General features: G+C 54.8%; 11 protein-coding genes across 11 annotated transcripts; 6 read left to right on the forward strand and 5 right to left on the reverse strand.

Moving 5' to 3' along the window:
• Nucleotides 1-479: 479 nt before the first annotated feature.
• Nucleotides 480-952, forward strand: PG986_014164 (carbohydrate-binding module family 18; the record flags this gene model as incomplete). Its single annotated transcript, XM_066850386.1, has 2 exons — nucleotides 480-682; nucleotides 775-952. The coding sequence occupies 2 exons, from the start codon at nucleotides 480-482 to the stop codon at nucleotides 950-952; spliced, it is 381 nt and encodes a 126-aa protein (XP_066692624.1).
• An 836-nt stretch (nucleotides 953-1,788) lies between these two features.
• PG986_014165 (uncharacterized protein) lies at nucleotides 1,789-2,253 on the reverse strand (the record flags this gene model as incomplete). The annotated part of the gene is made up of 1 exon (XM_066850387.1): nucleotides 1,789-2,253. One exon carries the CDS (start codon nucleotides 2,251-2,253, stop codon nucleotides 1,789-1,791), a length of 465 nt encoding a protein of 154 aa, XP_066692625.1.
• Nucleotides 2,254-6,400: 4,147 nt separating this feature from the next.
• PG986_014166 (uncharacterized protein) lies at nucleotides 6,401-7,935 on the forward strand (the record flags this gene model as incomplete). Its single annotated transcript, XM_066850388.1, has 3 exons — nucleotides 6,401-6,595; nucleotides 6,693-7,012; nucleotides 7,071-7,935. Coding segments are annotated over 3 exons (1,380 nt in total), but the record flags the coding sequence as incomplete, so codon positions are not given.
• A 288-nt stretch (nucleotides 7,936-8,223) lies between these two features.
• Nucleotides 8,224-9,027, reverse strand: PG986_014167 (NAD-dependent epimerase/dehydratase; the record flags this gene model as incomplete). The annotated part of the gene is made up of 1 exon (XM_066850389.1): nucleotides 8,224-9,027. The coding sequence occupies one exon, from the start codon at nucleotides 9,025-9,027 to the stop codon at nucleotides 8,224-8,226; it is 804 nt and encodes a 267-aa protein (XP_066692627.1).
• A 619-nt stretch (nucleotides 9,028-9,646) lies between these two features.
• On the forward strand, nucleotides 9,647-11,657 carry PG986_014168 (4-coumarate--CoA ligase 2; the record flags this gene model as incomplete). The annotated part of the gene is made up of 2 exons (XM_066850390.1): nucleotides 9,647-11,112; nucleotides 11,159-11,657. The coding sequence occupies 2 exons, from the start codon at nucleotides 9,647-9,649 to the stop codon at nucleotides 11,655-11,657; spliced, it is 1,965 nt and encodes a 654-aa protein (XP_066692628.1).
• Nucleotides 11,658-11,947: 290 nt separating this feature from the next.
• Nucleotides 11,948-12,910, reverse strand: PG986_014169 (short-chain dehydrogenase reductase family; the record flags this gene model as incomplete). Its single annotated transcript, XM_066850391.1, has 1 exon — nucleotides 11,948-12,910. One exon carries the CDS (start codon nucleotides 12,908-12,910, stop codon nucleotides 11,948-11,950), a length of 963 nt encoding a protein of 320 aa, XP_066692629.1.
• A 633-nt stretch (nucleotides 12,911-13,543) lies between these two features.
• On the forward strand, nucleotides 13,544-15,787 carry PG986_014170 (uncharacterized protein; the record flags this gene model as incomplete). The annotated part of the gene is made up of 8 exons (XM_066850392.1): nucleotides 13,544-13,885; nucleotides 13,943-14,071; nucleotides 14,138-14,312; nucleotides 14,380-14,403; nucleotides 14,469-14,538; nucleotides 14,602-15,107; nucleotides 15,167-15,327; nucleotides 15,410-15,787. The coding sequence occupies 8 exons, from the start codon at nucleotides 13,544-13,546 to the stop codon at nucleotides 15,785-15,787; spliced, it is 1,785 nt and encodes a 594-aa protein (XP_066692630.1).
• A 553-nt stretch (nucleotides 15,788-16,340) lies between these two features.
• PG986_014171 (Farnesyl pyrophosphate synthase) lies at nucleotides 16,341-17,463 on the forward strand (the record flags this gene model as incomplete). The annotated part of the gene is made up of 2 exons (XM_066850393.1): nucleotides 16,341-16,457; nucleotides 16,534-17,463. 2 exons carry the CDS (start codon nucleotides 16,341-16,343, stop codon nucleotides 17,461-17,463), a joined length of 1,047 nt encoding a protein of 348 aa, XP_066692631.1.
• A 1,905-nt stretch (nucleotides 17,464-19,368) lies between these two features.
• On the forward strand, nucleotides 19,369-19,563 carry PG986_014172 (uncharacterized protein; the record flags this gene model as incomplete). Its single annotated transcript, XM_066850394.1, has 1 exon — nucleotides 19,369-19,563. The coding sequence occupies one exon, from the start codon at nucleotides 19,369-19,371 to the stop codon at nucleotides 19,561-19,563; it is 195 nt and encodes a 64-aa protein (XP_066692632.1).
• Nucleotides 19,564-19,924: 361 nt separating this feature from the next.
• Nucleotides 19,925-21,511, reverse strand: PG986_014173 (uncharacterized protein; the record flags this gene model as incomplete). Its single annotated transcript, XM_066850395.1, has 2 exons — nucleotides 19,925-20,521; nucleotides 20,573-21,511. The coding sequence occupies 2 exons, from the start codon at nucleotides 21,509-21,511 to the stop codon at nucleotides 19,925-19,927; spliced, it is 1,536 nt and encodes a 511-aa protein (XP_066692633.1).
• Nucleotides 21,512-21,645: 134 nt separating this feature from the next.
• On the reverse strand, nucleotides 21,646-22,523 carry PG986_014174 (uncharacterized protein; the record flags this gene model as incomplete). Its single annotated transcript, XM_066850396.1, has 2 exons — nucleotides 21,646-21,904; nucleotides 22,366-22,523. The coding sequence occupies 2 exons, from the start codon at nucleotides 22,521-22,523 to the stop codon at nucleotides 21,646-21,648; spliced, it is 417 nt and encodes a 138-aa protein (XP_066692634.1).
• Nucleotides 22,524-22,908: the final 385 nt, after the last annotated feature.

The raw sequence follows: 22,908 nt of genomic DNA on the forward strand, positions 1-22,908 counted from the left end.
TTGGTCAGCGGCCATGTGGCAGCGATGCGGTGCAGTAGTCTCGCCGATTTCTCAGCACTTCCCCGATTTAACAAGAGTTGCACGTTCGGTGCAGATGCAATCACCAGTTTTGCGACTATTGCAAGAAGCAGGTATGCAGCAGTCCCGTGACCAATCCCGGTATACGAGGAGTCAGTAATCATCGACGGGCGCCAAGCCCCGAGCCGGCGGGGTGGCAAGAAGCATTTGCCGAGGCGCGCTCGGCAGACATACCACGACCATCGTACGCGAACGTCTCATAGGGCTTGCTCTTACGACTTCTTGGATATGAGGGAAGGAGCTATGTCTATATATGTGTGTGTGTGTGTGTGTGTATGTGTGTACGTGAGTCTCAGTCTCTTCGCGGCGATTTCGTCATTGTCATCAAGATAACATTGATCGCAACACACAACCACCTCTTCATACATCAATTACTATTACGAAGTCTTCAAAGACACGTCATGCAGCTGACAAGCATTATTGGACTCGCCCTTCCCCTGTCCTCCGTCCTTCTCGCGGCAACTCCCGTCGCTGGGGCCCCTACCATAGACCCCCACAAGACCGTGTCTACTCACTCCATCACGCCGGACGGCACCTGTGGTTCCACCAAGCCCGGTGCTTATGCCTGCAAGGAAGGCTACTGCTGTTCCAAGTGGGGCTGGTGGTAAGTACTCCTTTACTCCATCCCGAGGGAGAGACGACGTACAACCCCACCAAAGCCATGTACACTAACACAAACAACTCCCCCTGTCGTAGTGGCACGACCCCCGAGTTCTGCGGCGACGGCTGCGACAAGGAATACGGGGCGTGCGGCATCCCGACGCCGACGCCCGCTCCCCACCCCATCAGTCCGGATGGGAGCTGCGGTCCCGGCAGCGCCGGCCCCTACCGCTGCGCCGACGGCAACTGCTGCTCTTCGTTTGGGTGGTGGTAAGTCTAGGTTGATCCTGTCCCTTGTCCTGGAGACCAGTTTCGGGTGAGGCTAATTTACGCAATACGAAACTAGTGGTTCCTCCGCGGAGCACTGCAGCCGGTGTCAACCGGGATGGGGCAAATGCTAACCTCCGTCCCCCGGCCACCCCGTGACTTAAATTGAGGAGAGGATGCTTGGTTTGACGCGGAGAGAGCACACGACAGCCTTGAATTGAAGGTCTTTTCTTCTCGCTGGTTCGAACGAGGAGGCTTTGGGGCAAGCAAAGCAGGACGAAATTGCGGCAGGTCAGATTGAGCACTTAGCGGAGGGACTGGATACTTTTGTTCTTGGTTTTCCTTTGATTTTCAAGTTGACGAGTCAACGAGATTTGATTTATTGCGAGACTGGCGAATGCCACTGCAGTAGCCTCATCGGTCTCGGCCCACGCCGATGCCAGTAGATGGCGGGCAGCCCATTGTGTCCGTGGCAGCATCACTTCCCAGAAATTAACGATCAAAAAGAAAGAGCAAAAAGCTTGTTATTCTGATCCAATTACGTAAAAATGGGAGGTTGACAAAGGATATTGAATACCAAAGTTGTTTGATTATTCCGTTTAGAAAAGACCAAATGAGTGAATTAATGACAGGCATATGAACACAAAATATTTGACAGCACATCGATTGCCCATCCCCCCTTTACATCTGTTGAGAATATGACCGAGATTGGATGGTTATTACCATACGAGCCAACGAAGATTCCCACTCCTCACTCCTCCTTCCGACGCCGACTCCTGTGAAATACCGGGTCTGATCGAGAGAGCAGCCCCAGATATGCAACACATCAAGATTGTAAAGGGCCTACAGCGGAGGAGCTGAGCAAGCCACCGAAACCTGAGCCTGTGGGGGTCCCACCGGAACGTTTTGCTTTATTTGGAGGGTCAGTAAGAGATGTGATGCGGGGGAGGGGGAGAGGGAGGCAAATTCGGGTTCGTTTTCCCATTGGTGTATCGGAGGGGGACGCATGACGGGGGCATAAGTACTTACCTGGTTAGCGACCAAATGGGTCACGCTGCCGTCCTTGCCGTAGGCGGTGCAGGTGAAGCTGGCCCGCCCTTCCATGGAGATGGAGGAGACGCTCAGGTCGTTGTTGGTGAGCACAGGCTTACTGTTGGCCTCGACGGACATATAGTAGCTGGAGTCCCCCGCGCCCTTGAACGTCACCGGCACCCAGGGGTAGTACAGGGGAGTATTGGTGGTCGCAGGTAGGGTAGCTGCCATACCGAAGCCCACGAGGAAGGCAATGGGCAGACTGAGATAGTGCATGGTGTACTAATGTTGAGGTGGTTAGATTTTCAATCAGAAGTGCTTTTGTATGACAGGCAGGAGCTTCAAGGAACTTGTTGGCCTAGGGGATTATGAACGCTGTGGACTTAGGATTAGACGTCGTATTTATAGAATTGCACGGCTGTCTTGTTTGACGCAGCATAATACGTTTCCCTGGACCGGAGTCGGAGAAACTGGCGCTCGCAGGCTGGTTTACAGGAGCAATGAGGGAATTGCCGCCACTCGGACTGCTGTCGACATGCAGAGCTGAAAATCATCGTTTCTCGTAAGGGCGAGTCTCTTCATCCCCGGGTACGCCATCTCACGATGGTCATGCCATATTGATGTGGCTTTGTAGAGCTGACAAGAGCTTTTTTACTGGGACCTACCTATTTGCCTACTCACCCAGCCACAGCTTGTGGAACGCTGCGGTGCGACTGTGAGCTACTGCAGTTATTCTATACGACATACTTGCTAAATAATACATAGTCGAGCCTCGGTTGTACCCAGTTCACATGCCCAAGAGCTCACACTATATACTTATAGAAACTTGGGATTACGAGATGCCTTCACCCCTGCATTACGATATGATACTGGACTAAAAGAGGTGACAGTACCCATGGGAACACAAAACATCAAAATCCAATCCAGATGCACCAAGTATTATTTATTAGTAGGGTACTGCGAATCTACATGACACTTGATCGGTATCTCTTTTGACCGAGATGCCGACCGTCCGAGACATCTGCCGACCACATTGGCAAGCCCGACCCCTTCCCGGAGACAATCCGCGAGGTGCAAGAGGCCTTAGTCGCCTTGTCGCAGGGTTCGACGGAGCCGAGCCAGATGCTGCCCGGGCCCAGCTTCGGGCGGTTCAAGACTAGTAGTAGATACGAGCTGCTTATTTATCTAATGGTCACTTTCTTAGTAATCCTCACCAGTCAGCTTACCGCCTGTAGGCAAAATTTAATTGGCAGAAAGGGGTAATTTACTTTTGATTACTTAAGGCATTCCGCAGGCAAAGCATCCGAACTTGTGCCGCTCACGTGGCTGAGCCCTATTAAGGGTGTGTTTACGTTTCGCTAGTTAGCTTAACTTTTTATAGCGTACGTCCTTTTAAAAGGGTTAAAAACATAGGTTCGGTAACGGCCCCGTTTTTTTATATATTAACCGAAAATTTAATAGTGTATTTATTAATTTATACGTTATAATAGATTAAAATATGATATTTTAAAAATCTTTTTATTATTATTTATATTAAAATAACGATTTTTAAAATTAATATATAAAATTATTTATATTAATAATAATATATTTGAAATATATTTTATTATTTTTAAACGTAATAGTTTATTAATAATTAATTTAAACTTAATAATTTAAAGTATATTTTTTATTTATTTTTATATCTCGATTACGAGAAATTAAGTAATATAAAATAAAATCCCACGCTTACTAAATTAAGGCCTTAAAACGTCGCTTTCTCTTTTTAATTTATATCCGCTGCCATTACTCTATATAATGAAAGACGCGACGAGGCACGCAGCCAGAGCCAATGAGCTGATATTGGATAGTATTGCCAATTATCGAAAAGGGGCAAGGGGGGCTAAGAGAGAAAGGAGGGCAGGAACAGACCAAAGCGGACTTGGGATGGTCGGCGTGATGCTAGCTGTGGTGGTGGATGGTCTTGTTTCTATTCGACTTGGGACGACGGGAGGTGTCAATATTTATACACGAGTGGCGTCGTAAGTGGTCAATACTGGCTGTTACATGGCCTTATACGAGGCGGGACCGAGATCGGCTGAAGGGACACATCATCTCGATGGCTAGAAAACTGACTACACGAACCTGCTCTGCTACGTAGCAACAGAATCCACATGAAAGTCCGCACATATCTCGACGAGCCCCTCTCGAACGACTCTGTGCTTGGCTGTAGCAAGCCTTTTCGGTCTTGCTAAGCTCATTGAGACAGGTGGATGGTCTAGATCAAAAACATCGTGCGATGCGGAGGGAGCGGACTCCCAAGTGTCGGATGCGAATAGGGACCGCAATCGTCATTTTTTTGCCTCTTTCCAAGCTTGATTGTTATCAGGGTGCTTACAAAGCCAAATGGTGCAGTATCTCTTCGACTTGGACATGTTGAAGGTCAAGGATAGATTCTTGGTTACCAATGATAAATAACCAGAATTTTCTGCTGACTGTGCGTACAGCGTTTCCCTTACCGAGACCTTCACCACGAATGTGGTAGCCGAATTAGGAAAACGAGGTAGTGGAGAGGGTATCTCCTATCGGAGGTTGGCACCCATACTCCCACCCCTGTATTCTGGTCGATATTCGACAACTGCTCAACGAAGAAGTTTAAGTATTTCGTTTCTTCTTGATATCCAGTGGCAGTCCTGCCCTCTCATCGCCAAATTGAGCGCGCCCAAGGAACTTGCAATAAGCTAGCACCGGGGACTTTCGAGATTCCATCGTCACACCACTCTTTCGAGTGATGTGTACGGTTGTAGCTGACTCTGGACCAAAGCCCTGGATCAATACCTAGTAATCAATGGGAGTTACATCGTGCAAGCCTATACCTAACAGTAGGACCAGCAGTGATTACGACGCCACAGCCCATGCTACCGATGCACAAGTGGACGTTCTCGATAACATCCCGGAGTGATGGAGCGATTACAGGGGCAAAGGTATCGCATGCATGTGCATCTAGGCCTTCTGGTCCCATGGTGTGCAGATGTCACCTTACTGGTTAAGAAGAACGGTCCGGTCCCATAACCTTCTATCATGTAGCGTGACGTGCCCAGAGATTGTAAGTGTCTTTGGGGATAGACCACTGGCATGGTAGAAGAGTATAGTGGAGCATAATGATCGGTAGAGTTCGAATCTTCCGCGGAAAGGCGTGGTATCGCGAATGCCACGGTCGCACGCGTATACTTGCCGCTCCACTATCGCGACCATCTTGAATCTTGGTACTTGTCGCCGAGAGGTTACAGCAAAACCCTGAACAAAGAAATAACCAAGTTTTGACTGCCTTCTCAGGTAGTGAAGATGCCTAGGGAGCTGACCAGTGTTTCCTTGGTTACCTTTGATGCGACACAAGGTGACTCTCCTGGCTGAGTAATGACCCATCAGATGCAGATTGTGCTGGTAAAAGAGCCTAGAACGTAGAGTGACTGAGCTCCTGATTGGCCCGGTTCGGTTGCTTGATTTGACTCGAATATCGGTGAGGGCTCGAGCACCATTCGATCCCTTGCAAGCTCTCGACCCAATGGAAGTGGATAGGGGCTCCGCGGCAGGGCCCGGTCGCCTATTCTTTCCCGTCGAATCCGATCTGTTCCCGTCTTGCGAAACTCAATCTTTAACCTACAGGCTACATGGAGGGCAACCAAATTCGAAAGTTGACTTGATTACTAGACCAACTCAACACTAACTCGGATTAGTACCTGTCTATGTCATTGGCAAAGTTAAAACAATGATATTGCCACACCCACGACGCTCTGTTCATGCAGGCAATGACTACAAACGAGTAAGGTCCGTCGGGTACATGCATATCGCGGAAGATGCTCCGTCTCCGAAACACGAGGTTCAAGGGGTCTCTGGGGAACCATGCGGGGGAAAGGTAGAACGCATGGGGGCCTCCGACGCTAACTTGAACAACCCCAATTTGTGGTTAACTGATAGCTCCAGACCTCAACCTGGGCAGAATCCCTGTCGTCGACTCCCAATACCACTTCGCCTCCAAACGCTTCTTGATGCTACTCTATTACACCCTACTCGCGCCACCCGACATCTCCCGAGGGTGACAATTTTAAACATCACGACGAGCCGCAATGTCGTTCCTTCGAGGATCAAATCCCTCTATCACGAGACATCGGCGAAGAAAGGCGAGTGCATAATGATTACCTTGGCGTTGATGGATTAGGAAGGAACCCCAGAGAGGGTACGCAGAAGTGTTGGGATGCGGACATGAGCGGAGAGGAGTGTACAAGGCCATGACAAACGCCAACTTCGGTATCGCTCAGCTAAGCGAAGGATCGAGCTCGGTGATGGCTATAGTCCTGTCTATAAAGAGAAGGGAATCATTCCGACAATGGTCACAGTATCACCAACAATCGCCTCCTCAACATCAGCACCACTGTCCCTTTAGTCTCTCTCATCTTCCTCGTGTGGCCTCAAAGGGGCCACGGCTACTGACGAGACCTACAATACCGGCGGCTCCATCTCCCTCAACGGCTTCGACATCAGCGTGCCCAAGAATATGCTGGTCCAATTCCCTGCCGCCTATGTGCCATGGAAGAACTTCGTTGCCGACAAAGAGGCCATGTTAGGATACGAGGTCAATGTAAGTCCGAACCCCACATCTTCACCATAGGCTGCCCCCGGTATTACACCTCCAACCACCACGCACAATGGTGGGCTGACAAGGCTCTTGGAAATAGGTAAGTGGTAACTTCGTCCACGGCGCCCCTATCGCCGGGCAAATTCTAGCCTACCAGTTCTTCGAAGGACTCAGCAGCGGCTACATCGAATCCCTCAACTTCACCGACGGCAGCACGAAGATCCAGAACAGGCCGGTCCTCCGCATCAGCGACCCCAACGCCGTCTTCTCCGTCGGCTACTCCGGCGCCCCCTTCTTCACGGCCGACGACGAGAGCCCCAGCATCAGCTCCTTCTCGGGCTTTCCCATGTGCATCCCTCGCAACTCGACCGACCCTCTCTGCCCCGCATCTAACCGGCCCTTCCAGAGCTCGGGTACTTTGTAAGACGGGAAGCCCAACCTGTATCTGGAAGCTTCCTGCCAACGACATGACCTACAGCGCTGCGCCGGACCCGCTGAGCATGGCACCGTTCCTGCCTGGTGACTTCATCACGTTCATGGGCATCCGGCGGGGAGGCGAAATGATTGTCTTCAGCATCGTCGCCCAAAACGCGCAGATCACCACCCTGAACGACCTGGTCTACGTTCGAGTGGAACTGGGCCTTCTCGGCATCGACAACTTCAACCACAACACCGAGCTAAAGGAGTCACGCGTAAGTCCAAACCCACCAACCATTGTATCCGATCTCCTCCACGCTGCTAACCAGCTACACCACCTACCTCAGTTCGTCGGCTACACCTCCAACAACCGCGCCCAAGTGGCCCTGTACGCCATCGACCTGGACCCCTGGGTCCACGGCGAGCAGGTCGTCCCCGGCGTCGCGCCGCCGGCCAACGACTTCTCGCAGATGCCGTGGCTTACGCGCGGGGTCGGCGTCGATGCGAGCAGGAACCTTTGGGGGCCGTTGGAACCGTTCCCGCAGACGGGGGTCTTGATCGAGGCGCCGGATTGCGGGGTTGTGTCGGCGTTGGCGTTTGAGGGGGACGAGGTCAAGACCGACTGGGTGCCGTCTAGTGAGGTAAGTGATGTGCTTCGCCGAATGGCAACGTGCGCTAACCTGTTCCACTCAGGCGAACTGCTTGGTGGCTCTTTGCCCCAACCGCCGCCCTCCAACAACGAGACGGCGACTGCGGAGCCCACGCCCTCTGCCGAGGTAACCGTTTCTACCCCGGAGTCGGCTCCGTTGCGCAAGCGCGGCGTGCCCCCTGTACGGTGGAGATCGCTGGCTCAGCTCGAGGCGACTACGCTGGCCAAGGATGACCCTAATCTGCATCAACCGGTTGCCCCTCAGGTGAAGCAATGAGTGAGTTGGTTGGAGTGCAGCGTTCATGCGCTTATTCTGTCATTACCGGTACTCTCCTAGCGTGCCATTTTTCGCTTCTTCTACGTACATAGTTTAGGCCTCATTTTCTGTGTGTATAACCCCTGTCTTTACTATTTGTATATAGCTGTTTCCCAAATCTCTCTTAGTCAACGCACACGTATGAAATGGATTCATATCTAAGTAAAGACATATTGTAGCCGCTATAATTCAAGAAACTACCATGCCATTTACCAAGATTGAAACCCGACACCCTGCAACCAAGTGCAATCAAGCCGGTCCCGTAGTGGGCAGGTAAGGGTGCAGCCAAGGAAAGAAATGCCTAGCCAGCCCCATCAAGATGCACAACGGCGTCCCCGACGGAAACTTGGCCCCGTGCCCGCGCTTCGCATTCACGACCCCGACATTCCGCCCATCGTACCGCCCCTCGTCGTCGTCGGCCGCCTCGATCATGCCCGCCGACAGGTCCAAGTAGCTAATGAAGCTCTCCTCCTCGTCGAGGGTGAGGCGGTGGCCCCGCGCGACGTCGGGCGACAGGCCCGCGGGCTTGATGAAGATGGCCGCGACCCAGTCACTCTGCGCGCGCAGGTACTGCTCCGCGAGCTGCAGGTCGCGGTACACGTGCGACGCGGCCGTCAGCATGATGGGCCGGAACCAGGCCGGCATGTCGCGGGCGAGGTGGTCGTCGATGGTCGCGGAGCTGAGCAGGACGAGCTTGGGCAGCTTCATGCCCGGCGGACTCGCGTCTTCGGCTTTGAGCTTCTGCAGCGCCTGCACCACTGACGCGGCGCTGTCTTGGCTCAGGCGGCAGCCCGGGATGTTGTCGTTGGAGGTGACGAGCAGGAAGACGGCCTTGGCGCCGCGGATGCAGTCGGCCAGCAGGTCGGTGTCGTAGACGCTGCCGGCGAAGACCTGGACGCGCTTGTTGTCGGCCACTTCGGGGAGGAGGCGGTACAGCTTGGCTTGGTTCCGGCAGAAGGCGTTGATGCGGGCGTGCGGAGAGGACTCGAGGAGGTTGCGGATCAGGGCGGTGCCGCAGTTGCCTGTGCTACCCAGAATAGCGTAGGTGGCCATGGTGAATAGGAGCTAAGACAGAACAGGATACCAAGACTACAATTGATGAGCGCAGCAATGATGGAGCGGACGCAAACAGCAGTTGGTCAATGGTTGCGACACGATGATTTATTGTTTATTTCGCACGCCAAGCACGTTCTTGGAGATGCCCCCGTATTCCGTCTTCTCGGATGAATATTACTTTACCGGGCTCAGGCTATTGCATCGATGGGCGATTGGGCTGGAGAGCCACGGTCGGCGGTGGTGTCGCCGGTGGTCTTGTCTTACACGCGATTCCCGAGTCGGCGTCAACCCCAATTCGGCAATTTCCCGCGCCGCCAAACGACGCATGCTGACAGCGTCAGCACCAACTCTTCGGGATCCCAAAAACAGCCCACCAGCATGTCGCTCAGTTTCATTCGGCGTATAATTCACTTAGATTTGATGTGAGAGAAGTATTCGGCGTACCGTAATGTGTAGGTCGCTAATAAAGAACTGCCGTAACAAGTATTGAGCTTAGGAGACGTCTTTTAACAACCCCCAAAGGTGCGTTCCGCGACACACTCTTCACCAAATTCGACCAAAAGGCTCAAAACGAAAAGTCATACACTTCACTTGAGATCCGTGACAACCCCTAACAATGTTGTATCTTCTGTTTGCCATCGCCTGCATCATCCTCGCGTGGCAACGTCTGCTCCCTTTCTTTGGCTCTAGCCGGCCTTCATCCAGCAAACGATATCCACAAGATGATGAAGATGGTACCGACATTGTTGGTGACCCTTGGGAACAGCTGTCAATCTTTCAGCATATCGAACAGGGCTTAAACAGAAACCCTGATGCACCAGCTGTCATATGCACATTCCAACCCCAAGACCACCTCGGCGATCTCATGCATGCGAAAGCCAATATCACAACACCGCCAAAGGCGCAAGAGCAAACCTTCGAAAGTGCACTTTGGCAAGGCCACAGGGCGCCAGTAGCAGATCCCGACGTCTCCCGAGGGCAGCAACAACGCCCGACCACACCCAAGTGTGCAACATTGACGTATGCCGAGCTTCACCAGATCTCCCTGAAGCTGGCAGCCGGTCTGCAGGCTTATGGTGCTCGGCCCGAGTCTACCCTATTCATGCTCATCCCAAACGGGGTCGAGTACCCCGTACTCCTTTGGACATGCGCGCTTCTCCGCATCACCTACGTCAGCCTGGACCCATCTATGCTAGACATATCCGGCTTCACCGCGCTCAAACACACCCTGCGCGACGTGAAGCCGCAGATCGTCGTCGCACCCGATGCGACCAGCGGAAAAGCCATCGACGTCGCCGTGTCGGAGTTGGGGCTCCCGCAGCCCATACGGCTCTGCCTGGCCAGCAGCATGTCGCGCGGTAGCAACCCGGCCTGGAAGCCGTTGGCTAGCATGAGCGAGTACGCATCCCGGTTTGAGACGCCCGACGACCGTGACTCAGCGCAAATGATGGCCGCTGCACGACAAGACCGGCCGGACCGCATACACTCCATCATGTTCACATCGGGCACCTCCGGCCGGCCCAAGGGCTGCCCCCTCCGCGTCTCGGGCATGTCCCACGTTCTGCAGTCCCAACGCTGGCTCCTCACCCCCGAATCCGCCGCCTTGGCCCTCCAACAGCCCCACAACTCCCGCGGCATCGCGCCCGCCCAGACCCTGCAGACCTGGGCCGCGGGCGGCGCCGTCGTGATGACGGGCCAGGCCTTCAGCGTCCGCGACGCCGCCGACGCCATTCGGCAGCTCGGCGTCACGTTCCTCGTGCTCACCCCGCCCATGGTCCACGAAATGGCCGCGGAGCTCGCGGAGCGGCCCCTGCCGCCCGACGCTACCGGCGCGTCGTCGGTCAGGACCATCCAGGTCGGCGGCGACGCGGTCACGCGCGACGTGCTGATCAATTGCGCCCGCCTGTTCCCGCGGGCGCGCGTGTGCGTGAACCACGGCATGACCGAGGGCGGCGGCTCGTTCGTCTGGCCGTTCTTCGAGACCCCGCCGCGGGACATTCCGTACTTTGGGGGAGATGTGCCCCGTGGGCCGGTTGGCGCCCGGGTCGCGGATTCGGGTGTGGGACGCCGAGGCGGGACGGGGTGCGAAGAGGGGACAGCTAGGCCACTTGCACGTTTCGCTCCCGAGCTTGATTCGGGGATACATGGGGGGCCGTTCGGCGGAGTCGTTTTACCAGGACCGAAGGGGTCGGAGCTGGTTCATTACGGGCGATGTCGTTACGGTCGACGCGGCTGGGCTGGTTTATATCCTCGGGCGAGGCGGGGACATGATCCGGCGTGCTGGGGTCATCGTGATGCCGGCTGTGATCGAGAGCTCCATCGAGTCGTTTCTCGGCGTCCAGACGGTCGTGGTGCCGGTTCCGCACCACGTGCTGGGGGCGGAGCCGTTCGCCGTCGTTAGCTCGTATGGCGATGGTAGGACCGAGGGGCAGATAAAGGAGCATGTCCGCGCCGCCTTGGGCAGGGACTACGCGTTGGCCGGGTTGGCTTCGCTGAAGCAGCTCGGTCTGGTCGAGTTTCCGCTGAATCAGACGCACAAGGTGGTTCGGTCGGAACTCCGGGGCTTGGTGCTGAAGCATCTGGACAGGCAAAAGAGCATAGCGAATGTCAAAGCTGGAGATATGTAGACTCAACTGGAGTACAAGAGATAGATGCAAATCGATTTCTGAAATGTCACTCCCCTGAGTTCCTGCACAGTTATCTCAGGGAATGAGTTTAGCTACTGTGAGTTTCACAAGCTACAAGAACGAAAATATCATCCGGAAAGCTTCCATTTGCTATGGGATACTTCCCCGAGGTATATTAGGGGTATGACTCCCAGTGCCATGGGTCCATGAAGTCGTCAATGCGAAGCCTTCGTATCTAGCGTGGAACCAAACAAGACTCATGCATGTGTATTCGTGTTCTGCGATTTGCTCTAAAATTCCATGACATCCGACTTGATAGCCCGAAGCTTCTCCACCAACTCCATCCACAACCGATCCTGCACCCCCTTGTTCCCCGTAACCAGCTCCGTCAACGGATCGACCTCGCAATCCTCCAGGAACTGCCCATGCGCCTCCCCGGCGCCTCCCGCATGCACCAACGTCCGCGACCCGACCTCGGTCGAGCGCGCAAGAACGAACTTGAGCGCGCGGAACCCGAGCGTGTCCTGCTCCCGCGCGAGGCCCGAGTGGCACAGCCCCGGGCTGACGCAGCTGAGCGTGACGGGGAAGGCGGCGGCCGGGTACCGCTCGGCGAACGCGCGCACGAGGAAGATTTCGAGGAGCTTGGAGAGGGGGTACTGCTCGGCCCAGTGCTTCTCGGCCGTCTCCTTGTCGTTGATCGTCGCGAACAGCTTGCCCTCGGGCGCCGTCCGCTGCGGGAAGGTGGTGTGCTGGTACGCGCCCGACGAAGTGATAGACAGTACGGGGCGGGTCTGGTGGCGGAGGGCCGTCTGCCTGAGCTTGGGCATCACCAGCATGGCCAGGAGGAAGGTCGCCACCACGTTGACCGTGATCTGGGTCTCGTTGTCCTCGGCCGTGGTGTACTTGAGCTTGGCGCACCCGGCGTTGGCGAGGAAGATGTCGACGCGGTCCAGCTCGGTGTTGACCCGGGCGGCGAACTTCTGGACGCTGGCGTAGCTGCTCATGTCGACGCGCCAGACTTGGATGACGTCGGCGGCGCAGCCCGTGGTCGCTTCGATGTCATGCTTGGCTTCGTGACCCTGGTCCAGGTTCCGCACCGCCAGAATCATCCGACTGGAGCCCATGCGGATGTAGTGCCTCGCGGCCTCTTTTCCGAGGCCGGTGTTGCTGCCGGTGATGACGATGGTCTTGCCCTGGTAAGACCCCGTTGGGTAGGACGGGATCTTGAAGAACTGGCTGTAGAGAAACCCCATCGTGAGAAATACGAAGCAAGTCTAGATGATTTATTTTGTTGGTAAACGGAAGATGGCTTTCGCATTCGGAAACTGCGTGGTGAGATGGTTTACTTACGATTGATATAGGAAAGGGGCTGTCGGCGGTCGGGGTGCGGATTAATGCATATAGTAAGCATCATCCATATATCGGGGTATTCCTCCATTGAGAGGTACATGGAAGCACAACTTGGAGTTAGCGGACAATTCCCATTCACCAATTGTCCGAACACCCCGCGGACGTGCTGTGTAACTCGCATGCATATATCTAGATCATTCCGATTTGATCATGGGCCCGATAGTGTGGCCCGGAGAGTACAGTTGCATCCAAAAGCCCGAACCTACCTCCTCCAGCCAACCGGGAACAAAGGAAAAAGGTAGGATTGACGTAGGTAGCGGAATCGCCGCACGTGGCGATAATGATGCATATCCAGCGAGAATATTCCACGGTAATGATTGTAATTGTATCCTATAACATTGCTTTTCCGCCAAGCAGCTGTCAATGTTTCGTTTTCTCGTAGTCCCCCTAATCTGCGACATACTCAACCACCGTGGACTAGCCCAAGACCTAGGGTCTCTGCATCGGAGATAATGGAATCATCCTCTCATTTCGCCATGATCAAGCCTACTCCGGACTCAGCCAGGGTGCTTCAGTTCGGCAGCATCGAAGACGAGAGCTACGAGCTCCAAGACAAAGACAAGGAATTCGGACTCAGGGGAGATCCGATTCTGGAGTTTCGCTTCGGAGACCTCTCTAGCAGCAACCTGGAACTACACTTTGGCGACGACTGGGGACGCCAGAGGAGCCGCTCGAGAGCGATTTCTGAGAGTCGCTCTCGGCCGGTCTCCAGCATCTATCAAGACCAGTTCCCGACCGGGATCAAGCTCGTGTTGATCCTGGCGTCTATGGTGCTGGTGCAGTTCGTACTGATGCTGGATCTGTCCATTATAGCTACCGTAAGTTCTAAGCGACGATTTTGGAGTTCGGAGCTCTTGACTAACCGCCTATCACAGGCCATACCCAGCATCACCAACGAGTTCAATTCACTGTTGGATGTTGGATGGTATGGAAGCTCATACCAACTTGCTAGCGCCTCTTTGCAGCCCATGACGGGCAAGATATACTCCAACTTCAAATCTAAGGTACGTACGATTCCCTGCGTCCCCTGACTGCCGAATTGCCTGTTCGCTGACGAATTTCGCGACCAGTGGGCGTTCTTCCTCTTCTTCTTCATCTTCGAGCTGGGGTCCCTGCTCTGCGCCGTAGCTCAGTCTTCGGTCATGCTCATAGTGGCACGGGCTATCGCCGGGGTAGGCTCCGCCGGTCTCCTCACGGGCGGCCTGACTATCGTTTCGGCGTGCTTGCCTAAGCAGAGGCAACCGGGTATGTTGTCCCATCTCCCAATCTGAGCGGTTGCACCGGATCCGATAGATGGCTAATATCGTCAAAGCGATGCTCGGGATCATGATTGCCAGTAAGTCGGTCTCGACGCCCCTTGCATTTGTTCAAAGTCCGTTCATCTGACCATCAAAACAACAGTTGGACAACTGGGCCAGGCCTCCGGACCGCTCATCGGAGGCGCTTTCACCGAGTTCGTCAGTTGGCGCTGGTACGTGTAATCCCACAGGAAGATGAGAATGGGACCACTCAAAAGACTGACTTCGGATCACAGGTGTTTCTACATTAACCTGCCCATAGGGGGCCTAATCGCCAGCTTCCTCTTCTTCGTCCACATCCCCGACCGGGTAGAAAAACCAGACAAGGCCAAGATCCTCTCCACCTTCGCCAGCACCATGGACCTAGTCGGGTTCGGTCTGTTCGCCCCCGCGGCGGTCCAGCTGTTGTTGGCTCTGCAGTACGGCGGCAACCAGTACTCGTGGAACAGCGCTACTGTCATCGGACTTCTGGCAGGCGGTGCGGGCACGTTGGCCCTGTTCTTCTACTGGGAGCACACGAAGGGCAAGTCCGCCATGGTGCCGCTTTACTTACTTCGCCAGCGGACCGTCTGGAGCAGCTGCGCGACCATGTTCTTCAACATCGGCGTGACGAATATTATCTCCTACTATCTCCCGATCTACTTCCAGGCGGTTGAGGACGCGTCGCCGATTACGAGCGGTGTGGATCTCCTCCCCAACATACTTGTTCAGATCGCTTTTGCTATGGTGTCGGGTCTCACGGGTACGTCGACGTCAACCTTCCTTATTCTCGGCGGAGATGGCCGCTAACTAGTGCTGCAGTCCAGAGGTTCGGTTACTACTGGCCGTGGGTTATGATAGGACCGACCGCCAGTGCGGTAGCTTTCGGTCTCATGTCTACCGTCCGGCCGGGAACCGCATCTGCCAATCGCATCGGCTACCAAATCCTCGCCGGGTTTGGTATGGGTGCCGGGACAACAATGGTAAGTACCGATATTGGCTTCAACCTACTCCGAGCTTTCTATCCCGGTTCGCGCCACAACTACTGACCAGCGAGTTTAACAGCCATTTGTGGTGGTCCAGAACTTGGTGCCCCTAGCCCAAACGCCGACGGCCATGGCCATCCTGCTCTTCTGTCAGAACTTTGGTGGTGCCTGTTTCTTGACGTTTGCGTCGACGGTGTTCAATCAGAGCTTGCCCAAAGCGATAGCGACCTACGCGCCAGGGGCCAACGTAGCGGAGATCTTGGCGACGGGTGCGACGGCGTTCCGGCATGTAGTTAGTAGCAGCGATCTGCCGGGCGTCATCATGGCTTATAGCGTGAGCATCAGCTACGTGTGGTATCTTGTCTGCGGCGCGGCAGGTGGCGCGCTGATGACCGGACTGTTCATGGGCTACCGGGATATCAGGAAAACTGGCAACGCACCGGCACCGGCACCATAAATGTGCTTATTTTAGATGATTTAATTATGTCTGTAACTATTTCAAATTTGTTTACATCAGACTGCTCTATAGAAATATGTCATATTAACCCACCAAATTATCCTAACTCGGAGAACTGTTGTGTAAAGCAGCCATTGATTCCGCATTAAGCCACAACGAAGACCTCGGGGTTTGGGAAACATATAGTACAAGGTATTTGGAGTTTATTGTTTTTAAAAATGGCACAAACATTGTTCTTTGCTGACTGCTGATCTCCGGAAATACCTCCTTTCGGACTTCGGGATTAGAGGACAGGTCGCCGATCGGGTCGGGCAACACGTAAGCAGAGGAGCACGCCGTTCAGCACTGACCTAGTCGGACATGGAGCATCGCGATCCCATGGCGTCGGATCTAGACGCATTGCTGTAATTGGGCGATATTCGTGATGCATTCCTACCAACGTTGTATGCATGGATGATAAAGAGAGTACGTTACTGGCATGCCATCTTCAGCGACATCAATTGCTATCACGCGGACTATACACGATTGCTTGTTCTACTCAAGATCCTAAACCATGGCAAACCCATTGGCAAAATTTAGAGAAGTCTTCCCGGTACTTGCAGAGGATCTGAGAAGCATCTGTGCCGAGCAGGACAACCTCCCAGATCAGGTTTGGCAATGGTTTGAAAAGGTACTGCACTGCCTACACCCCCAATAGGTGACCTCGAGTTCATATGATGGGGGCCAGCTAACATCCTTCTACCTAGACGCTTCACTATAATGTTATCGGCGGGAAGTGCAACCGCGGCCTTTCCGTGGTCGACACGACCCAAATCCTCCTGGGCCGGGATTTGACCTCGGACGAGTACTTCCAGTCCGCGACCTTGGGCTGGATGATCGAGCTGCTGCAGGCCATGTTCCTCGTCCTCGACGACATCATGGACGGCTCCACGACGCGCCGCGGGCAGCCCTGCTGGTACCGACAGCCGGACGTGGGCATGATGGCCGTCAACGACGCGCCCATGCTCGAGAGCGCCATCTACCTGCTCCTCAAGAAGCACTTCCGCGCGCACCCGGCCTATCTGGCGCTGGTCGAGACCTTCCACGAGGTCGCCTTCCAGATCGAGGTCGGGCAGACGTACGACATGCTCACGGAGCGAGCGCAGAACCTGGCCGAGTTCGACCAGGCCCGCTACGGCACCATCGTCACGTACAAGACGGCGTACTACAGCTTCTACCTGCCCGTCGCGCTCGCGCTGCAATATACGGGACGGGCCACGGCCGGGAACTTGCGACAGGCGAAGGAGGTCCTTGTCGCCATGGGCCAGTACTTCCAGGTCCAGGACGACTACCTCGACAACTTCGCGGACCCGGCCGTGCTCGGGAAGATCGGCACCGACATCCCCGACGGCAAGTGCTCGTGGCTCGTCGTGCAGGCCCTGAAGCTCTGCACTGCCGAACAGCATGCCGTGCTCAGAGCCAACTACGGCCGCGCCGGGGAATGCGACGCTCAGGTCTGCGAGCGGCGGGTCAAGGACCTGTACTCCGAGTTGGGACTCGACAGCGTCTACCACGAGTACGAGGAACGCACCGTAGCGGAGCTGCGAGAGAAAATTGCCAACGTGGACGAGGGGGAGGGGTTGCGGAAGGGCGTGTTCACTGCGTTCCTGGATAAGATCTATGGCAGAAAGAAGTAGAGATCGTCGCCATGTACGGAGGTACTACATCTCTTCGGTTACAGCGTACTCCTTAGACCATTCCCTCGAAACGTTCATTACAGCCAATCGTGCCTCTGCTAGATCGAAGCGCCACCGATCGACCATTGTGAATGCTGATGTGCGGAGGAGACGGCAGGAAGCTTTCCATATCGATGCGGCGAATGAAAAGCTTTGGAGTAAGCACCGCGCTCCAGTGGCCATTAAGCAGGAGAGGGGCTCACCTTGATACGACAGGGAACTCGCATACGTCGTGTGCATTGTCAGACTTCCATCTATGGAAGTTGCTCACCTGTTGGTGCTGACGCCGGTCCATTGTATATTAGGCAATGTTCGTATAAGAGACGATCTCCCCCACAATATCTACCACGGTCAGCAGAACGTCATACCAAGAAAATGTCAAATTTCCCGATGCAGTTCAGTCCGTTTGAAATACAGTCAGACACAGACGCAACAGAAAGGTCTCAGTGGTCACCGTTGTATTACCTGCAGCTAGGCACGAGATCGTTGTGTCACGATTGGGGAATTGGTACGAGGGGATCTGGATGACCTTGCATCACCGGCGGCAAGGCACAACGTTGCCATGGCATGATTGGACGGGCTTTACGAGTAGTACAGGGGGTAATAACGATGAGAGCTGTGACGAAGATATGTATTGTCGTAGTACATTGTCTCAGATTGGCATCGAACGTATAAATAAGTGGTGCTCCCGGGTCGTGTCACAAGAACAACATTCATCACTCATCACCATCATCAACACAGTTCCCACACATTCTAATACTTTTCACCCTCCATTCCAATACCCTGATCACACAGAACATCAAAATGAAGGCCTTCACTGCCATCATGACCATCACCACCTTCCTGGTCAGTTCCACCCTAGGCGCACCATCCCCCGAAGTAGGCTCCCCCCCCAAGACGATCAGGGCGTGGCGAAGTGTGTGGAGACTAACTCGATCTGAAGGGAGCGGCGGCCCTGCTGGATAGACAAGCCACTTGCGAGACCACGTCCTGCAGCGACGATGGCTTCTGCTTCAGCAACCGCTGCGCCAACGGCTGCGTCAATGGCTACTGCTCGCACTCTTAGGAGGTCACACATATACCCATGCAATCACGGCGCTCAATATGGGAATTAGCTACTCCTCGGGTCTATGCCGGTGTTCTTCACGCAAGTCGACATGTCGGTTGTCCTGTTCGGTTTGGTCACTCATTTATGAATAGTTGTGCTAGATAAGTACTCAATATTATCATTCCTATCGAAAAGCTGCCGTGCGATTAATGCCACTTTCTGAAGGGCCAATGGCTGCGGAGCCGGAAACAGGAGTATATATAAGAAACTAGTATGGGACAAGCCGTCGGCGCCTGACCCCCGGGGGCTACCTGCTCAGGTGACTGGCCTATCAACACCCGTGCGAGGTGGGCGTCGCTGCCGAGTCCGACGGGAGTCTGCTTCTGGTTCCCTCGGCATGAATCAGCGTGGCGAGCTTACCATGTGCTTCTAAAGCCCTCCCGGCGAACTCAAATACTGTTGAGGTAGATGCCAGCTTCCTGTCGAAATACCTCCGGGAATATGCATGCGTGGGGTGATACATGATGATATATGGAACGATGTGGCCACGCGTCTTTAACCGCAACTTTAGCCATAGGTAGACTCCGAAAGATTGATTGGAGCCCCGGCGCACGGTATCGGAGTAGTATATATGGCGAGGAGCTCTCAAAGGGTATATCAATCGATTCCAAGATTGATTGATGGTCTGTAGATACGACCATTGGGACAAGCCGACACCATTACTTTGCACATTTTCTTGTCCGTCTCGCCTTTTACTACTAATCCCTGAAGCCCATCATCAATCTTACTTATACAACTATTACTACGCCTAAGGCATAATGAAACAGTTCTCGACAGCCCTAGGCCTCCTCGGCACCTTCGCACTCGTGCAGGGAAGCTTCATTTCCACCTGCAGAGGCACCCAAATGATCGAAGGAGGCGTCGAGGCCCAGTGCCGCGAAGCCAATGGCAACTACCGCTTCAGCAGGCTGGATCTGGACCACTGCCTGGGTGGCTTTTCCTCGCGTTATTAAATGCGTTTTGTGTTCTCCCTTGGTCGGGTGAGTTATACGAAACGACTAACATGTGAATCGTGCAGATGCGAACATCAACAACCAGAATGGACATCTTGAGTGCTTCGGCATTGGTGGGTCATGAAAAGAAAAGGAGGGTCCTGCCCCTACTGAAAGGATTGGGAAATTCTTGCATGTTCAACTTGGGTGCCGTGTAAGTATCTATCTATTAATATGTACCCGGCCTTGGGGTACGGGGTTGGGCTCAGGTTGAACAGATTATCATTGGCGTGAGAGGCTCGAAGCCATCTTAGGCATATGGATCAAGTTGAAGGCAGTAAAGATACCATTATCTAAGTGTACATAGTCCCATCTCCGTCATCTATGCCGTCCCGTCGACGCTCTGATACTTCACACCCAATGCCATCATGGTGGTTCTACGAAAGCTAAGCTGGTTCACGACCACCAGACGCCCCGTACCATCTTGCACCGTATCGAGTGCCCCCACGAACTCTTTCAGGTCCTTGTCCCGTTCGTCCGTCAACTGCAGCCTGGACAGATCCCGCAGACGCGCAAAGGCCGCCACGTTGGGGTCCAGAGCACCGACGGCAGGGAGCAGCCGCGGTGTGAGCACGACCGTGGCGGCGGGATTGTTCCGAAGAATCCCCTTGTGTGCGCGTAGCTCCGCCTGCAGGTCTCGTTCTGGCATCTGGTGGCCGTGGCAGCGCGAGCATTGAACGATGTACACGGCGGCGTCTTCTACCGGTTGGAAGCTCCCCGACGCCCGGTAGCTGACCGCGACGGAACCATTCTGCGCATTGGTAGCACCACTACCCTCGCCCATTATGGAGCTGTTGAGTGCGTGCAACTCCGTCATCTGCACGACGAAGCGTAGTGCAGGATATCGCGCCGACAGAGCGTCGGCGACTCGTGTCGAGTTTGCATTGACCTTCAATCGCAGCAGGTGGACACACCGGTCCTGTCAGCACATTCGTACCTTAACAATGTGGATAGACCGGTGGGAACTCACGATGACGACGCGCGCATTGCCCAGGGCGTGCCAATCTAACTGAAGCAGGAGCTCGACCGCATCTGCATCGTCGGCGTTCTCGTCCACATCCCCTATGCATTGCAGATAGGCCCGGTACTGCCGCAGCAGCTTCGGCTTCTGCTCGCACGCCGCTTCGAAACTGTGGGTAGGACCAAAGGCCTGCGCGTACGCGCTTTGGGCACTTTTGGCGACACCACCACTTCGGGGACCACTTTGGCTCTGCCGCCGCTGCTGTCCCACGATGGTGGCGGCCGTCATCTGCGCGGCCGAAGGCACGACGGTCTGAGAGAGGAAATTGATTGCGTCGAGGTACGCCACATTGGTCACAAAGGGCGCTGAAAGACTGGTGTGAGACAAGAGGCCGGGTTGAGGCTCCGACAAGAAGCCTGCCGAGGCAAGCAGCCGGACATTTTGGGTGAGTCGAGCCTCCGGCACACCGGCCAGTTCGGCAATCTCTCTGGCTGGGACGCTACCGGTGAGCGGGATGTAGGCCAGCACGTGAAAGTCAGCCAGCCACTGCAGGCAGGCGAGGAGCTGGCACTGGGTGGTGGGAGGCGGCGCCGTATTGGTAAGTCTTCGTACGCTACGAGAGAGGGGGACAGAGAACCTCGGTTGCCAAGAACCGGGCCTGAGTTGGAAAAGGGGCCAACAATTTACCTGATTGGACAAATGCTGGATGAAATCGGTAGGCTCCGCCACCAGGCTTCGGATCCGATCGGACAAGTGAAGGACTTGGCGTTTGGCCTTGGTAGCATCCCCTGGCTCTTGACGAACACGGGCAGACAGAGGGTCGGTCACGTCAAGATCATGGTCGGTAACGCCGCCAAGTGGAAAACTGGAACCTTCGCCGAGAAGTTTCACCTCGCGGGACAGTTCTTCGGAGCATTGTCCGAGGAGTTCCATTTGGCGGCTACTCATAGTGGGCAGCTAGAGAGGGCTGGGTGAGGGAAAGACAGGGAAAGTTTGAATTGTGGGTGGGCTTTCTCATAGATCTTGGCCGGAGAGATCGCCAAGTATTTCAGCAAAAGAAATGGGAGGTGTGCTCCCGTAACCTACACGATGCGCGGCAACGGTGACCCGATAGCAGGGATGCGCAGACGCGCATTTCGTAAGAAGTCCGGACGCCCCTTGGTGAGCGTCACAGTGCGTGCGAAGGATGGTGGGATTGACTCTTTCAGCTTGATAGAAATGTCCCGTCGTGTTGATCGTAGTGACATTTCCGTACTGGCGATGCGAAGACGGCTCTCGAGTCCGAGATCAACAACGTGGGCCGACACGTGGACGGAACCAGCATTGGAATCCTCGCTGTTGCTAATTCCAGTTCAGATTGGAATCAAAGCCCGAGGAACGCGGGACAGCTCCCGCTTGCGCCCCAGAGGATTTCTATGCGCTCATGGTGCAGTCAGCGGCGTCCGATTTGCTGACCCGACGCGACACTTCGCCTTACCAACGGCACGGCAAATGCCGTTGCTACGACTCCAAGAGCCTAAGCAACCTAAGCTAGGTAAGTAGACAAAAGGACCACAGTGCATGCAAGTCGACGGCGAGACTGTGTGCCCTCACGGACCGACTTTGGCAGGTAGGACAGACTTTTGTTGACGGGTAACACACGGGTTACCACACAGCCGAGGCTTGCGACGCCAATGCACTGCTCTTCATAATGTGACCAATGTCCTGCCTATCATTTCCCCCACGGCTGCAGCTGAAAGAGCTGTTGTGTCCCGCCCACGCCCTCCACCTACGAAACGTACAACCACCGCCTGGGTGTTTACCTGCCACCTGGCTGGCGGTCGCCGCTGCAGCACGCACTTTTTGGCTTCCCAGGAGGATTGGGGCTGCATCTGGCAACGAATCGGACTTTTCGTGCATTCGACTTTGCCGAATCGGTCAGCCAGCCGTTGAAGCGGCTTCGTGCCAGCTGAGGGGCCATTATCTCCGCCTTTGCAGAGGATCTCGCCAAAAGATAAGACATTGCCTATGGCGGGATCTGACTCAGCCACCCCTGGCCCGGCTCTGTCTCGAGTTGCCGCCGTCTGATTGGCCCAGCTGATGATAGGATTATGCAGGTAAGCTGATATTGGGATCTGGACCCCGGGTTCTGGGATTCTGAAAGCTGCATGTCAGATTTCACTGCTCCCAGATGGCAATTGGTTTCGAGAGCGACTCGACCACCACGATGTTACGTGCCAGCCAGCCAGCCCACCCTCCTGGCTGGCTAGGTAGACGATGCTGCGATGCAGCCCTCTCAGGATGATGACACCCTCGGCCTGAAACCAAAGGGGGGCACTGTAGGACAAGCTTTTCCAAGCTCTCAG

The sequence above is a fragment of the Apiospora aurea genome (genome assembly GCF_038362705.1).
Source record: "Apiospora aurea strain CBS 24483 chromosome Unknown utg000010l_segment0_segment0, whole genome shotgun sequence".
NCBI classification, from domain to species: domain Eukaryota; kingdom Fungi; phylum Ascomycota; class Sordariomycetes; order Amphisphaeriales; family Apiosporaceae; genus Apiospora; species Apiospora aurea.